General features: G+C 30.9%; 1 protein-coding gene across 1 annotated transcript in view; it reads left to right on the top strand.

Annotated features, from left to right (window-relative positions):
* LOC143226195 (armadillo repeat-containing protein 8-like) overlaps nucleotides 1-17581 on the top strand; it is a 45120-nt gene that overhangs the window by 7798 nt on the left and 19741 nt on the right. Inside the window, 6 exon segments of the mRNA XM_076456844.1 lie at nucleotides 100-171; nucleotides 4220-4362; nucleotides 6049-6242; nucleotides 8033-8113; nucleotides 13007-13082; nucleotides 13410-13500. Of these exon segments, the coding sequence (XP_076312959.1) occupies nucleotides 100-171; nucleotides 4220-4362; nucleotides 6049-6242; nucleotides 8033-8113; nucleotides 13007-13082; nucleotides 13410-13500 (657 nt within the window).

Below are 17581 nucleotides of genomic sequence, written 5' to 3'. Positions count from 1 at the left end.
TTATTTATGTTTTCATTTTTAATTATAAACCTCTTGTTTTTCAAGACAAAAATTAAATTGTTTCTGTTGTTTTATAAATTTCCTATTTTGCATTTGTAGTCAGCTCAAAAATTCTGTCATTGGAAGCAACCGTCAAAAAGGAACTGTTATACAGATGGGAGTAGTGCCAAGGTAAGTTTAGAGATTTCTTTGTTCATTCTCTTTAATAATCTAGACATGAGATACTAAAATAACCACATAGATTTAGGTAGTCATTTTCAGATTCAGTATTCAGATTTAGTCATTGCATTAATAGTCTAAATGTATACCAAAGGAAGAACATAAGGTTGTTCACTCTATCCAGATAGTTGGTCAAAAGGAAGCAATTGATTTGATCCACTTAGTCTGTATTGTGGTATAAAATTAAAAATACAGGTTTTAACATACAACTTTATCTATATTTAGGATAAACAGTTGTAGCTTTCTGTTGCAATTTGCAGTCATTCCAGAAACAAAAAAGGGAGTAAGCTAGAATTATTTTGTTATTCTTTGTTGTGGTGATTATGAAGTTGGTTAAATCAACTAACCATGTATACAGCTATAGTAGAGAAAATAACAGATGAAGTAGGAAGTTTTTCTGTAAAACAAACATGTGGCATTTATTTAGGAGGTTTTGGGGATAACAAACATTAAATTTGTAATCTTCAGTCATATAAAAGTATTTTTTAATCTTCACATGAAAATCACTTTGCATTTGAAGCAATCAACTCTGACATCATATAATTATAAACAAAATTTTAGTAAAAATACAGAATTAAAAATGCTGGTATTTTTTGTGTACAAAAGACTGTGTATACTGAAAGTTTGTCAGGTTTTGTGAAGATGTATTAAAATTTATAATATTAAATATTATAATATTAAAATGTATAATACACACACACTGTATATATATCATGGTAACAAGATTGTACAAAATAAACCTGTTGCAATAGGATTAACTTAGCTGTTTTTATCTATAGATTTGTTAAGTTGGCATAAGGGTTGTGAAAAAACAATAGGATATGATGACTGTCATTGGGCATGAATAATTACTCACTCAACTTGTGAAAATAATCATGTGTGTTGAAGTTTGCATTTTTCTGCCCCTTCTATACATCTGTCCTGGTCTTATCAAGGTCTGTTTCTTGTTGCAGTAACAGTTTTAGGTTGCATTCTTGCTGCACCCATATGAGATATTGTCTTTAACATTTGTTGTAGCCATTTATCTTTGAAAGCTGGTATGAGGGCAACTTCTCACTATTGGCTGTCCATCCATAATCTTGAAGTGCATGTTCTATCTGATAGTAGTAGTAACAGCTCCGACGTTGAAGTAACACATCCTGTGTTGGTGGTAGTAACTTCAGTAGAGTTGGGTGATAAAATTACTTGCCTACATGTACTGATTATATTGTTACATGAAATAATTAGTTGATTGAAATTATGATTAAATTAACTAATGTCATGAAAACAAAAAATTGTTTATAACTGTTTTCAATTATTCCAACCATGAGTAATCACAATTAAATTATATTGATTAATGTCATGAATATATTCAACTAAATGAAATTAGTGTTTCTGGTTATTCAAACTGCGTGTACTCAAACTGTTGCCATTCTGATTTTTTATTATTTTCAATTAATCCAAGTTTGTTCTGTTTAATAAATTATCATCACAATTCTTGAATATAATCAAGTAATCAAAACTAGGGATTCCATTTATTTTGACTGTCAAAATAATCAAATTACTGCCATTATGTTTGTTATTAAATGCAAGGCAACATTATGTACTGTTTGTTCTCTGCCCATTGTGAGTATCAAAATAATGGTATAGGCTTTGTGGTTATATTGCACATTTGTTTTAATTTCATGAAAGATAAAATTAAAAATATAATCTGTGACATATAAGAATAATACATTCTTTGGTTTGCCACATCCTCTACTGTTCACTGAAGTGTAACCTGTTCAAGGCTCATCAACACAGTTTGGGTCAACAAACCAAAGAATTACAGTTAGGCCTCACATAATGATGGTGCATATGCAATATTTATGATGTTTTTGAGCCCTTTATACCATGTAGTAACCTAAATTATTTTAAGTGTGTGAATAGTATTATGGCATTGCATATAATTTATTAATTGGTGTTGTACAGTGGGCCAGCTATTTAATGAGTGTATTACAGATTAAATTTTTTAAACTAAAGATCAAACTGGAAATATAATCATTAATGTAGAGGCCTGAAACATTCTTTGATTTGCTACACACATTGCTATGGACTGCAACACCATAATATTACACATATATACAAAACTAAATTACCTCAGATTTCTATATAAGTTGAAATTGATTTAAAGCCTTATAAATATATTAGTATCATCATAAGATACCTTACTGTGTTTCTTCATTTTGCTGGTAAACCTCAAATAGACATATTTTGGAATGGTTTATCATCATAGTTGTCATTATAAACCCACTCAACACTTTTTTAAGTGTAGGAGTTTTACCATTAAAGAATCTTGTTTATTGTTTAATGGAAAGCTTTATGATTAGATCAATGGTGTCGATGTGAACTCAAGGCTTGCACCATTTTGGGCAACTTTTATGTTTTTATGAAAAACAGTAATTTGAAAATGTTTCAATAAAGGTATATTGTTGATGTTTGGTTCTGTGTTTAAAGATATGGTGTTTTTACTTTGTGATAAATACACTATGGTTTTACTGAGTTGTAATGTTTGCAAACATGAGTTGTTGTTGGTGTTTGTTTTTTTTATTCATATTTGCCAAGTAAGGTTGGTTAAGTTTACTGTTTGGAAACATGGTGTATGGTAGGTAAGCTCAAAATGTTCTCATGCCTAAAATCTTCAGTTGGGTATTATATTTTATGTTTATGTTATTCAAACAATGTATAATTATGAATTTTTTAAGCATAAACATAATTTTATTAGTGAATGATGAAAATAAAAGTTAAATGTGTTTCTATCATGTTATTTACAGTGAATTAGTGAAAAATTACTGCATATTTAAAAAGAAAAATAATATAGGTTATGATCAGCTGACATTAGTGATTTATTCCCCAAGTATTTTATTTCACTGCAGTTTCTTTCACACACATCTGAATATGTCATCAAGATAGTACACAGACATTTATCTTTCTTTTTTTTTATTTGTTTTTACAAGTATGCAGACAAGGTCTATGTATCAATTAATTTATTACCAAATTCTTCTAACCGCTTGTTTCTATTGATTTTGTAAATATGTTGTACAGGGTGTTCGGAAAGTCACTGTGCAGTTTTGAAAGCAGCGATAACAGCATTCATTCAGTCTATTTCAAGCCAGCATTTGATAGCAGTGTTTAGAAACAAAATAAGAAGGATCCAAGACTGTATTGATGCCAATGGGGGTTGCTTTCAACATTGTTTATAATTGTCATTCCTATTTATCTCCTGTATTCTATATTCTGTATTCTTTCACACACATCTGAATATGTCATCAAGATAGTACACAGACATTTATCTTTCTTTTTTTTATTTGTTTTTACAAGTATGCAGACAAGGTCTATGTATCAATTAATTTATTACCAAATTCTTCTAACCGCTTGTTTCTATTGATTTTGTAAATATGTTGTACAGGGTGTTCGGAAAGTCACTGTGCAGTTTTGAAAGCAGTGTTTAGAAACAAAATAAGAAGGATCCAAGACTGTATTGATGCCAATGGGGGTTGCTTTCAACATTGTTTATAATTGTCATTCCTATTTATCTCCTGTATTCTATATTGAAACATGTTTTGTTAATAAATATATAAGTGCACAGTGACTTTCTGAACATTCTGTACATGCCTGTTTGAAACTAAGAAACATTTAGGAAACATTTGTAAACTTACAAACATAGGAGAAAATAATATCTCAAAATGTCTACTAAGTATTTGCATGAACTTAACTATTTTAGAATTGAGTCTTTAAAGTTTGTTTTATCATAATAAAAGTTTAAGTATCTTGAGTTCAGTTACTTTAGAGTAAGCAGGCTAGTTATTTTCTAAATTAATTTTTGAAGCTTATTGCTTCATTAGAAAAATTGAAACTTTCAAGGTAATTAATTTATAGTTATTAGTTAGTATACAGTATGTATTTTTTTAAATAAGCCTAAAAAGTTAACTTGTTTAAAAGATATTCTGAGCAGTGAAATATCCTGTTCTTTGCCTTTTCTCAGGCTCTTACAGATGTTAACAGATGAATCTTCAAGCAATGAGCTGGTAGTGGAAACTGCTGTAACACTAGGTAGTTTAGCTAAAGGAACAGATGATCACGTGAAGTCCTTAATAGATGCAGGCATCCTTCCTGTTATGTTGCAGGGTATTTCAGTCTTTTAACATAGTTTAAAATGTCTAGTGTGTCATTGGTGTGAATCATAAAACTTGTGTATATATAGTTTCACATTAGATGTATGTGCATAGGTTGCCAAAAGTGTTCTGTTTCAACAGTAAGTAAAACTGAAATTAAGATTAACAAACATTTTTTCTTGCTTTGGAAGTTCGTATGTCATGCTGTATTGTTGTTTACAGAGTGCATAATTCTTCTTGGGATTCATAGCATGTGAACAATTTACTGATGTCATTACAGTACAAATTGCAACATTAAGTGTCAATTATATTGTGTCATTTTAGTATCTGCTGATAGACTGACAACATGCTACTGTATAGTAGTGTGAGTGGTTAAAACAAATTACTTCCTCCAGGCAACCTTTATCCTCCTTTTATGGAAATAATCTGAAAGTAGGTCTGAAAGATGGACCTTTCCAAATGATAAAACATCAGCAATATGAAAATAACTAAAATATATAGGAATTAAGTTTGATTGGAAAAATTTGCAACTTGGCAAATTTGGTATAAAATTAAACTTCACGTTCTCTTAGTTGCATCTGAAACAAAGTTTGTTTCAAAACTTTCCATGTGCTTTATTTCATATTTTACAGGTTTATTAATTTGAATAGTGTTGGAAGTTGTATACTCTTCTGTGCTAACTCTCAAAAACAGCACTTTATTTTTGAACAAAGGTCAACTTGACCCCTGCATGTACTTTTAGTTTAATTGTTTATTTTGAAACATCCATTGATGGAAGGTTCATGGTGTAATCATTCCCAGTCAAAAGTATTTTTGAAAAATTGTTGAGTGTATCAGTTAAATTGTTTAATTTCTTTTCTTTTTTTTTCCTTGTAATATAAATAAGAAAATATTGAAAAATAACTTGTTTAATCCAAAATAATTAGCATAGTGCAGCCCACTGATTAGCATAGTGAACTTGGATTTGAGGTTTTGTGGTTCTTAACCTGTTACTACCATTGAAAAAACAAATAAAATTGCACTTGTGGGTTATGAGGGCATCATAAGAGTAACAGTCAAATATTACTATTCAGTTAGAGTAGCCCATGAGTTGATTGTGGTGACTAGCTACCATACCCACTAGTCTGTCATTTCAAAATTAGGGATTTTTAGCACAAGTAGCCATGAAATAGCCTTGTAAGAAAATCAACAAACAGAATAGTTTCAGAAACCAATTTCTTTTGTCATTTAAATTGTTCAGGATAATATTAACAAAGTACTTAAATCACAGTCTCTCCTAACCAAAGTTAAAAACTAATTTATTTAGTTACATGAACCATTATTTTTCAGGCTTTCTACATAGTATTGAAGAAATGTTCTGAGAGAGTCTTGTTTCTGTAGGAAAAGATTCTTCAAAAACTACATTTTTGTCTCTTAATTAAAATATTCTGTTTCTTCTTTAACTACTTTATATATATATAATATATTACTGAGGAAATGATTGGAGTATTATTTCTTCTAGTCAGAATTAAATTAGACTTTTTTTTTTAATTACTTAAATTATTTTTATACAGTCAATACAGCACTAAAAGAAATATATTTGTCAGCCAAAAGTTATCTGAAAACATATTTTCTTCAAACAACTATATAATTTTATTTTGAATATTAAAGGAAGATTCAGTTGATTTTACTTCAGTTTATTTATTTTATGTTTTACCAGCACTAGGTCACTGCAACAGTAAGTATGTGGAGGCTTGCCTTCGGTGTCTGCGAACAGTTTTCATATGTTCTGTTGCTCCGACAGACATTTTGTACAGTGATCAGTTTATCATACCTCATCTTATTAACATGGCATCTCAACCAAACTTTTCAGTTCAGGAATGTGTGTCCACTATACTTATGAATGCTTGTAAGGTGTGTACATTTCTTATAAATGTTGTTCATAATAAGGAATAACAGTTATTGTTTTTATTTTAAAATTTTCCTTACAACATAAAGTAGTAAGTTAAGATCAATAAAGCTAGAGAACTTAATATAATTTAAATAAACTTAGACTCAAGTAATGCATTACAAGTAGACAAAGTGGATATTTTCAGACCTTATAATATGATAATGTACATTTTTTATAAATATTGTTTCATATAGTTCCATCCAATTACAATGAATTTGTAAATAAAGCTCAGAATTTTCATATGGTGATGAAAAGTTTACTTATTTCTCTCTTTAAATTGACTTGTTTTTATATATTGTAGCAGAGTCATGGTAGTTAATTCTATAATTAGTAAGGATCCTATATTGTCACTTAAGTCTGAATATTAATTTGGCAATTTATTATTATTAGTAGATACTAAATGCTAACTTTTTTTTTATCCTATGTTTTGGTTGCTAATCTTCTGTCACTTTCAGGGAACTACCTAGGACTATTTTCACAGTTATGCTTTATTGGCTTAGATTTGATCCTGTGTCTTCTTGACATTCATCTGGGGTTTGCTTCATTAGGACTTTAATCAACTGATTTATTTTCATCTGGTAATATATTCATGATATGGCCTTACTCTACTGAAATTATTCCAGAATTCACAAACCACCTAAACAGACAACATCTCATGATAAGAGTTTGCAATAACAATAGAAGAATATAACTGATTCCCATTCCTATATGTGATGGTTACCAAGATGCACATCTCACATATCAAAAGACTTTACTGAAGCCCCACATATTTGGATTAATACCATAAATTTGAACTGTGCCATCCCAACAGCATACAGATGTGCATCATAGACTGACCAGTGTCCAGAATGAATAGGACATGTAATAGAAATTGAAGCTAAGATGAAGGATTAAAATGCATCACTAAAACCCTTTGTTTCAATGAATACTTGTAACACTTGATTAAGAAGGTAAATACTAAAAGTAACCAGAAAGAAAGTTACAGATACACATTACATTTCCTATTCTCAAAGGTTTTACTGTAAAAAAAATAAAATATATTAGAGGATATGTAAACAGCATAAATTCAGAATAATATTTAGAAACCACAAATATAGTCACAGTTAGTATGCATCCCACCTCCTAAAGGTTGCATTAGAAATCAGAAATACCTTTTATGTAATTTATGCCATCCCTTGCACACTGGTGAATAATGAGATCAACAAAAGTTAGAATTTTAGAATAACAGAAAAGTGCACAAGGCTGTCTGCAAAATCATGCCAGTCAAGAATACCTTCTTTTAAACAGGAATAATGCAAAGATAATGGAATATAAACTGTACACAAAGAAAAGAAAGTTAAGCCTTATGCATCCACTTATGAACTGATTGCACACTCAGTCAATCTTTTATGAAGTAATGAAAACTTGGATACACCTGTTGAAATTATTTGGTAAGTTGTTTAATTCATATCCTAATGGAGAATACTAGAAAAGTGAACAGTACACCAGTCTCTATGAGGAAAGCTCAGGATCAAATCCTGGCCTATACAAACTTAGATTGAAAACCTTTATCTTGAGATTTCCCTGTAGATGGCTCAGATTAACAACTGAAATATAGGGAAAAAAATTAGTTGTTAATAAATAGTTGTAGCAGTAATAAAAAGTCACTAACTTATAGTTAGATTTTGGTAATTATATAGGCTACTTACCATGACATCAACTGAATATTTGTGTTTTTGATGCATAAAATATAGAAAACTTCTGTTTGTTGTAGACTGTTGAGCATCAGAACCTCCAGTGCAATCATGGAGCTGTGGAGATGCTAGCTGGACTTCTGTGTTCTACAGCATACAGGGTATAAAGCATGTTATTCTGGGTGTTATGATGTTTTGTAGATAAGAATACTTGAGAATCAGTTGCTAGCAATGTAGTGTTTGTTATTCTCTGAACTTTTAGAGTAAGAGAGAGGGAAAAGTATTATAAATAACCATATTATTGCCTTTAAGTAAACTTTTGCATTGGTTATGTCCAAAGGTAAAAATAAGAATATCCTAACACATAACAAGGAATTTTCTGTGTTTATAATTGTTATGATATACTATTTTAGCTATATTGTACTCAAAAAATGCAAATAACAAATTCGTTTTTTTGTTTTTTTTATATTTAGTGGAAATTTCTTTCTGATTAATTCCACATTGCCTTGAAATTTGATTAGTAAGTGGAGGACGATAATGAATGTTTCTTTAATGTTGTGGTATAGTGTCTTTTGTTTTTGTTTGTTTTTTGAATTTTGCACAAAGCTACTCGAGGGCTATCTGTGCTAGCCGTTCCTAATTTAGTAGTGTAAGACTAGAGGGAAGGCAGCTAGTCATCACCACCCACCGCCAACTCTTGGGCTACTCTTTTACCAACGGATAGTGGGATTGACCGTCACATTATAACGCCCCCACAACTGAAAGGGCGAGCATGTTTGGCACAAAGGGGATGTGATCCCGCGACCTTCAGATTACGAGTCGCACGCCTTAACACGCTTGGTCATGCCGGGCCCAGGTATAGTGTCACTGTTTGAAGCTTTGGTCAATAAGATTTCTGAATATAAAAAAACAAGAAACATTGATTAAATACTCATCATTCTAACAAAACAAGTTTATAGACAGAAACTTTATGTCTGTAATACCCATAATACTGTAAGTTAAAGGTTTTTGGAAATATCATTCCCTATCGATAATTGTGTACAGCAATAAAGCAAAAGAATTAGACAAAGTCAATTCTAAGTAGTAAATTTAATGTGCTGCATAAATAATGTAATTGTTAAGTATATAATGCAGAATATTAAAATCTTAAAATTCAACAGGCTGCAGTAAGACTTCAGTTGTTAAATCTTGTGTAGTGAATCATGAATGATATTATCATCTCATGTTTGAAATGTGTGATTGTTTGTCTAGGGCTTTTCATAAATCACACACCACATGTACTTGTGAACTCAAGCAGCACAAATAGTTGTAAATTTTGTTATTAGATTTTGTGTATTTTGGTGCTTAAATTCTCTGATCTCCATTTACACTTACTGAGTTGTACATTTTCAATGTACAATTAGTTTGGTTTAATATACATATATATACACTGCTGGCCAAAATCTTAAAGCCAGTGAACATAGACAAAATATGCATTTTGCATTGCTAGACTCAACCACTTATTTGAGTAGAGCTTCGAAAGATGAAAATAAGAAAAGGGAAAATAAAAATAAAAACTTTTTAGCATTTGATAGGGAAAATGTGAACACTGTGAAACTAGCCTAAATACTAGCTGGTCAAAAGTTTAAAACCATACCTAAAAGAAGTCCTAAACAGGGTAGGAAATGCCCAATGAGAGGTCTCAGTATTGAGTTCCATGGCCATTATTGTGAATAACTGCAAACATTCGCTTTGGCTTGGTCAATATAAGCGTTTGCAGAAGGCTGGCTGGAATGTTATTCTAAGTGGTGAAGATGAATTCACGAAGATCATGCACTGATTGGAATTGATGTCCATTTCTATATATTTCACTTGTCATCCACCCCCAAACATTTTCAATGGGGTTCAGTTCAAGCAAACAAGCTGGATGGTCCAAAAGAATCACATTATTCACCATGAAAAAGTCCTTTGTTCTGCGGGCATTGTGGATTGCAGCGTTGTCCTGCTGAAAGATGCAATAATATCCACATAAGCGAGGGCTTTCAGTCAATAAAGATGCTCTCTCCAACATGCTAATGTAGCCAGCTGCTATTTGACACCCCTGTATAATCTGAAGCTCCATTGTTCCATGGAAAGAGAAAGCACCCCAGATCATGATGGAACCTCCTCCACTGTGTTATGCAGAAAATGTCTCCGGTGGGATATCCTTATCATGCCAGTAATGTTGGAAGCCATCTGGACCATCCAGGTTAAATTTTTTCTCATCAGAGAACAAAACCTTTTTCCACTTTTCTACATCCCATGTTTGGTGCTTCTCAGTAAAGTTTAACTGAGCTGTTTCATGGTGTAGAAGGAGGTGAGGCCTTTGAAGACATTTACGGTTTTTAAAGCCTTTTTTCTTGTAGATGCCATCTTATTGTTCTTGAGCTGCATTCTGCATCCGTAAGGGCCTTAATGTGGTTTGACGATCAGCTGGTGTCTTGGGCTGACCACTTGAAATTCTTGTTCAGGGTCTTTTAAGAAATTTGCAACAGCAATTTTACTATGCCCAATCTCACCAGCGATGGCACGTTGAGAGAGATCTTGCTTATGCAGCTTGACAATTCTGCCAACGTTCAAACTCTGTCAACTTTGTAGCCTTTGCTATGTTTGTACTCAGTGTAACACAGGAGATGTCATTGGGAGATGTTGACAATGCTAATGCTTGAACACAAATGACTAAATTTCATTACGTGTTTACTGATTAATGCTTCATTTCAGTATGGTCTTAAACTTTTGACCAGCTAGTATTTAGGATAATTTTATAGTGTTCACATTTTCCATATTAAATGCTAAAAAGTATTTTATTTTTATTTTCCCTTTTCTTATTGTCATCTTTCAAAGCTCTATTCAAATAAGTCTAATGAGTCTAACAATGCAAAATGCATATTGTTTCTTTATGTTCACTGGCCTTAAGGTTTTGGCCAGCAGTGTATAAAAGACATCTGTAGCTTGTGATTATTATAATTTATTTCATTTTGATTTCACAATGATTGTAAGATGTCCTGGAAAACACATGTTGATGCATAATGTTAAAATCTATTCCATTTAACAATGATAAAACTAAATTATCAGCATTCAGTTTACATGTTGAAACTTATTTCAAGAACAATGTGGAAACAATTGTGCATGTACTCTGAAAATTCTAAAATAGTTTCATAGTTAGAAAAGATAAGGATAGAAAGGTTGGAAGAAGCTATTATCTCTTTGAAGAAGAAAAAGAGAGAAATTATATAAAGAAACAAGATTCACTGGTGTATCAGACTGTTGCATGTGACATGTCAAATTTGAAACTCATTTTTTAGTGGCTGAAAGAGAAGCATTATCATAAATTTATTTTATTTCACCATGGATAAAATTGATATTTGTGTAATTTTAAGCTTGGTTGCATTGCATAATATTGCTTGTAATATCAATCGTGCATTCAGTGATGGCACACAACACTGTTGGTTTAGGAGATTTAGCTCTGGTGATTTAGCCTTGAAAATGAGCCTCAGGGATACCCTCAGGTCGTTAGTAATGAGTAAGAATTAAAGGCCTTAGTCAAATCAGATATCCATCAAACTGTGAAAGAAGTTGTCAACAAACTTTATTTGTTTTTCAACAGTTTCCCAACATCTTGAAGTAATTGGTAAGGTGAAAAAGCTTGATAAATGGGTGCCTAATGAATTGAATGGAAACCATCAAACAAGACAAGTTGAAATTTGTTCTTCAATCCATTTCTGCATAGGATTGTCACTTTTGATGAAAAATGGATTCTTTACAACAGTCTGACAATCTGAGGAGTGAGTTAACTATGATGAAACACCAAAACCTATGCCAAAACCACTTCTTCACCCTAAGAAGCTTGTAGTCAGTGTTTGGTGGTTATCAGCAGGTGTAATCCATTATTTATTTTTAAACCTAGAAAAAATAAATACAACAGAGAAATGTTGTGAACTTGAAATTATGCATCAAAAGTTGTCGCAGAAATATCCAGTAGTGCAATCTTAGTGGACCCATATTGCTTCATGACAATGCTGTCCAAAAACTAAATGAACTTCAGTATGAAACTCTACCTCATCCAACATATTCATCATATCTTTCCCATACAGATTATCACTTTTTTAAACGTTTAGATTTTTTTAAAGGAAAAAAACGTTTGCAAGTCAAAGGTCAGTTAAAAGCACCTCTAAAGACTTCATTGCAATACAAGTATGAGCTACATCTCATCAAATGGTGCTGAATACCTACACAGAATTGATGGGACTCTGAAAGCTGAAAGGTGCAGTTAAATTATATACGTAAAAATGGCTGGTATGAGCTTTTAACTTCCCACATAAGCCCAAATGGCAACCAAACAATTCGGCTGAATTGTAGGAAGTAATTCAGGGACAATATTTCACAATCATATATTGATAAATTAAATTAGCAAATAATATTTGTTTTTATTATCTATTTTCTGTAATGATGTATTATATTAATAATAAATGAATCATTTATAATTTTTCATTGTTGATGACTCCATATTGTGTATCACCCTTTTGTTTTCATAATTATTCTCCATGCTGTATGTGAATGAGAGTAAAGGCATTGTTTTTAGAGATAAAATATTTCAGTATTATTACAGCTCACATGAAAATGAAATTAGTAAATTTTATTCACTTATCCAATGAACTGAAGGAATGATATTGTTGATGAAATGGGTGACAGTGATGATTCATACTTTGTGCATGAAATGTAAAGGTTGAGGTTGAGGTAGGGTATTCTGTTTTTAGAAGAAGAAAGACAATGCTAAAACCAAAAGGCTAAGCAAAAAGTACTTTGCTCGAGTGAATTCCCCAAAGTCAAGTGAATCAGCAAATAGAAAATTATTTTAGTGCAGCACTAAACTAGAATAGATGTTTATGTGAGAGAAAGTAGGTAGCTAGCTGAAATACGTTTTCAGTATAGGAAAATTATAAATTTTAATTTGTTTATTATATTTATAAATAATTCTTTGAAATCTCAGTAGCTTTTCCATGATGAAAATGAAAGCATCAAATATTTTCCAGTAGGTTCAACTGCCAAGTCTGAGGTGCATGGCTCAAATGTGTTATCAAAATCCTAAGGTAGCAGCTGTCATGTGCACAGGTAAAAACTATTTAAATACAGTATCATCTGGGTATTACACTATAAATCTAGCATGGTTTTAAAAGTAAGTCTGATTTATAAACATTATCTTTGGAACGAGCTTTAACCTGCATATTATTCAGTCAATACTTGACTCTTCTAGCATATCTATTCTTATTAGTCTCAGTATGGTTTGTCTAGTCTAATATAAGAACTTGTTTTCAGTTTTTGATATTGCTTTACTTAACAGGTTATTCAATATGACTTATGTAACAGCTGTGGTGCTTCTAATTTAGTAAACAATCCTGGCCTAATTATTACTTGCTTACTGAAGTTTGTCTCTTCCAGTAAGCTTTGGTGGGAAGTCTGTACCTGACCAGTTAGTAACCTTGATGGGCAGAGACAAAACAACAGAGATGCAGTTGGCTTCTGCTAAATGGTATTAATCAGGTTATTCTATAAAGATATGAAGAAAAAAAAAAGTATCAGAATATATGTTTTTGATCTATGATAAATATACTTTACTCTTTAAAAATTTCTTTTTGTTCATTTTTTAATTCTTTTAGTGGATATTAATAAGATTTTTCCCCCATTTTACATTGCCCAGAGAACAGTTATTGTAAAGTTGTAATACCTTTATCAGAAGTATAAGTAAATGAAATAGATCCTCAGTAAAAGGGAAGTAATAAGCTAATGGATCCTATTCTGTATATCAATATGACAGTAAATGTGCAATGTCATAAATCAATACACGATAAATTTTCAACCTGTAATTGTTGAAACACATTGAATATCATTTGGGTACTTTTATTATTAAAAATATTTTAAGGTGTAATTCCACTAATATCTCATAAATTTTAACAAGTCCAAAGTCCATACACTAAACTAAAAGTGCAAGGTAGTCTTCATAAATATAGATATCAATTTATAAAAGTTACTATAAATATTATAACCAATAATGATAATCTTATAACTTCAAAGCATAAGTAAAATTAAATGCAAGTTATATCTATACAGGTTTATCTTAAGTTTATAGGAAACTCAAAGTTAATTTTTAATTTAGTGAAATCTAAGCATATAAGTTTTATAATGAATTAAAACTACACCCAAAGGTAGCATCAGATAGCTAAAAAAAAAATGCTATTCTACATATGCTTATGGCCAGGTGGTTAAGGAGCTCAACTTGTAAACTGAAGGTTGTGAGTTTGAATCCCTGTCACACCAAACGTGCTCACCCTTTCAGCTGTGGAGGCATTGTAATGTGGTTGTCAATCCCACTTTTCATTGGTAAAAGAGTAGCCCAAGAGTTGGTGGTGGGTGGTGATGACAAGCTGCCTTCCCTCTAGTCTTGCATACACTGCTAAATTCGGGACAGCTACCGCAGATATCCCTCATGTAGCTTTGCAGGAAAATTCAAAACAAACCAAGCATATGCTTACAATTAGTTCTTTAACTGTAAAATTAAACAGTAGGTTATTATTTTAAAAAAATCCAAAATATTTTTAATTTAGTGAAATCAAAAAGTATAAATGATAGTTAACTCTTTTGATATAGATCACAGGTTAAAGGCCATGTCATCACATTTGGTGACTTGCATTCAAAAATTTTATTGAACTACTATTTTATGAATTTGTGTCAGCAACTTTGGAATCAAATTGTGGAATATAATGCAAACACTATATATGGGCTAACTTAAATATTAAAAGGAATGCACCTAATAGATTTTAGTGAGTTGTGATATGTTGAATGCAACATAAAATTAAATGTTTGTGATGTCAAAATACTAAATCTATAGTTTTGTACAAGTTAGAAACTCATATTAACAAGCTAGAATATAAAATAAGAACCTTATTTCTTTTTACTTATTGAATCAAACACAGTGGCCCCATTCACCTCTTCCCATTTTTGGAAATGGTTCGTTATATACAACTACCTCTATATATAATGTGATTAACCAGTTAATAGCTTATAATGTTGCTCTAGTAGTTTTCTCAGCCATTTTTATCTGTGAAAAGGCTACCATGGTTTTTAACAAAAATTTCAAAAAGGTAGATTGTGTTTTGAGTTCTCTTGAAGTATCATTTTTTATATATTTCTAAATACATCTTAGTTACTAAGGTTAATAAATTATAGTGGAATTCTGTGGTATCAGTACAGTTATTTATGATTGTTTGGTTATTCAACTGTATATATGTATATATATGTGTGTGTGTGTGTAAAACCTAAAATAATTTTTTTGATACCTTCCACATGAGAAATTTTAAAAGGCCAAGCAAATTATGTCCATCAACAACCAAGTACAAATGACGTAGTAAGAAGAGATAACTGTTTGCTTTACTTCTTGGTTTATTGTTCTATATATTTAGAAAAATAAGTTTAATAATTTATTTCTAAATAGGAATAACTGTATACATATATAATGTATAATAATTGAAATGTGACTGTATATTACAAAATACTAGACCATTTAAATGCAGCCAAGACAAGAAAGACTAAAGATTAGTTTTGTATTATTGGATACATAACATGAGTGCACATGCACCACATCAATGCATGTCATGTAATGTTAGCTTGGCATGACTGGAAGATCAATATAAGAAAATATAATAGATATATAGAATTATGAGACTTACACTACTTGGACTAAACATTTGTATTTTCATGTTATAATATGTAGTCATTCTAGCATGAAAAAAAGCATAACTTATGTTTATTTCTTAATTTTTTTATGATGGTTATGAGGTTGGTCAAGTGACAGACCCCACACAGTTAGAGTATACAAAATAACATAAAGTATAAAGTTTTACTGAAAACAAACATTTGAAGTGTATTTAGGAGGTTTCAGAGATTATACATATAATATTTAAATTTTTGGGATGAACAATAGTTTTTAATCATAACATAAAATCACTACATTCAGAATAGTAATGAAACAGACTCAATATTTTCACAAACAAATCTTTAGTAAAAATATATCAAAAAATCTGATTTTTCTGTATACAAAATACTTGTAATTTTTACTAAGAGTCTACTAAATTTTGTGAAGATACACATGCTGTTTCAAATGTTATAGTGTAAATATTTAATGTGTGCAAATGTGTAGATTAACTGGTGTATATTATACTGAGCCCATTACGAAAAAGTTATCTAAACCTACATCCAAAGTTAACACCAGATAGGTAAAAAGTGCTGTTGTATGTGTGCTTACTATAAGTACTTTTAGCTGTAAAATTAAACAATAGGCTGTTATGGAAAGAAAAAAATCTAAAGCATATACCTGATTTAAGTATCGTATTTCATTAGTTGGACTTTTTCATTTTTACCTTTAATGGTCATTATTACCTTATATAATGTTTCACACCCCTAGTTTTCTCTTCTTGAGGCATATTAGACATTCTGAGAGTTTTGAATGGAAATATGAAAATGTGATTGTGTGTTTATTTCATGTTTGTTGGTTTAAAATTAGAATTTTTCACTATCGGTGTTGAAATCATCTAACACATAATTTGTTTGTTTAACTTTTGTAGAAAATTACCAAATAAATCTTTTCATTAGTTTTGTTATTTGGTTGTCTTTAACTGTATTTGTTGTAGGTATATGTGTAGTTTCAGATAAGGTTGTTTTAAACCTTGAACATGATCTATGATTATCTGACATTCTCTGTTTATATTATGTATTTTAACTGAAAAATAAAAAAACATCTTAACTTTCAAATTCCTTTGAGCTAATTACAGATGTTTTTACTGCAAGGTATATTAAAAAGCCTACAGAATTACCTATGGTTCAGGACAGATATTGGTTTCAATGGCAAACCACTAGGTCTCAGCACATTCTAGTGGTTAACATATTGCACCGAGGATCTGAGGGCTTCAGGTTTGTGACGTTGTGGTACCAAACACATTTCACACTTTCAGCTGTGAGTGTGTTTAAATGAGAGCTAGTCCAACTATTCAATTAAGAATAGCCATTTCAGATGCCATTGGTAATGACTGATTGCCTTCTCTCTGATCCATAGTTCAAAACTATGGAAAGCTATGCCTGAGTCACAACATATGAACCTAGCAGTTTCAGCTTATTGTGCTCAAAAAACAGGCAATAAATGTGAAATTATATAGACCATGTAACAGAAGACATGTTACCCATCATAAATATCAATTTACCATTGAAAGCTGAAACATTTATTTATTAATGCTCAGTAGTAACTGATATAAAAGGATATTTTATTAGATAACCATTATATGTAAAGTATTGTTTTTCTTCCTTGGTGTCAAGTGAACTTCATAATCATCACCTGAAAAGTGAACTAGTTCAAACCTGGACTTCTTCATCTAATTACTTTGAGAATGTGTGTCAGTAGAACAGAAATTTTGAAGAAATTATAGCAATTTATTTAGAATAAAGAAATTACTTAAGAACTGCTAAAGTTAAACTGGATGAGAAGAACTGATGAGGCTAGTATACTAATATAAATTAACAGATTATAAGAATTAAAACATGCCATTCACTTGTGAACTGCAAAA

This window comes from Tachypleus tridentatus, chromosome 9 (genome assembly GCF_004210375.1).
Source record: "Tachypleus tridentatus isolate NWPU-2018 chromosome 9, ASM421037v1, whole genome shotgun sequence".
NCBI classification, from domain to species: domain Eukaryota; kingdom Metazoa; phylum Arthropoda; class Merostomata; order Xiphosura; family Limulidae; genus Tachypleus; species Tachypleus tridentatus.
The sequence above is the reverse complement of the archived record's forward strand: the minus strand, read 5'-3'. Positions and strand labels throughout refer to the sequence as shown.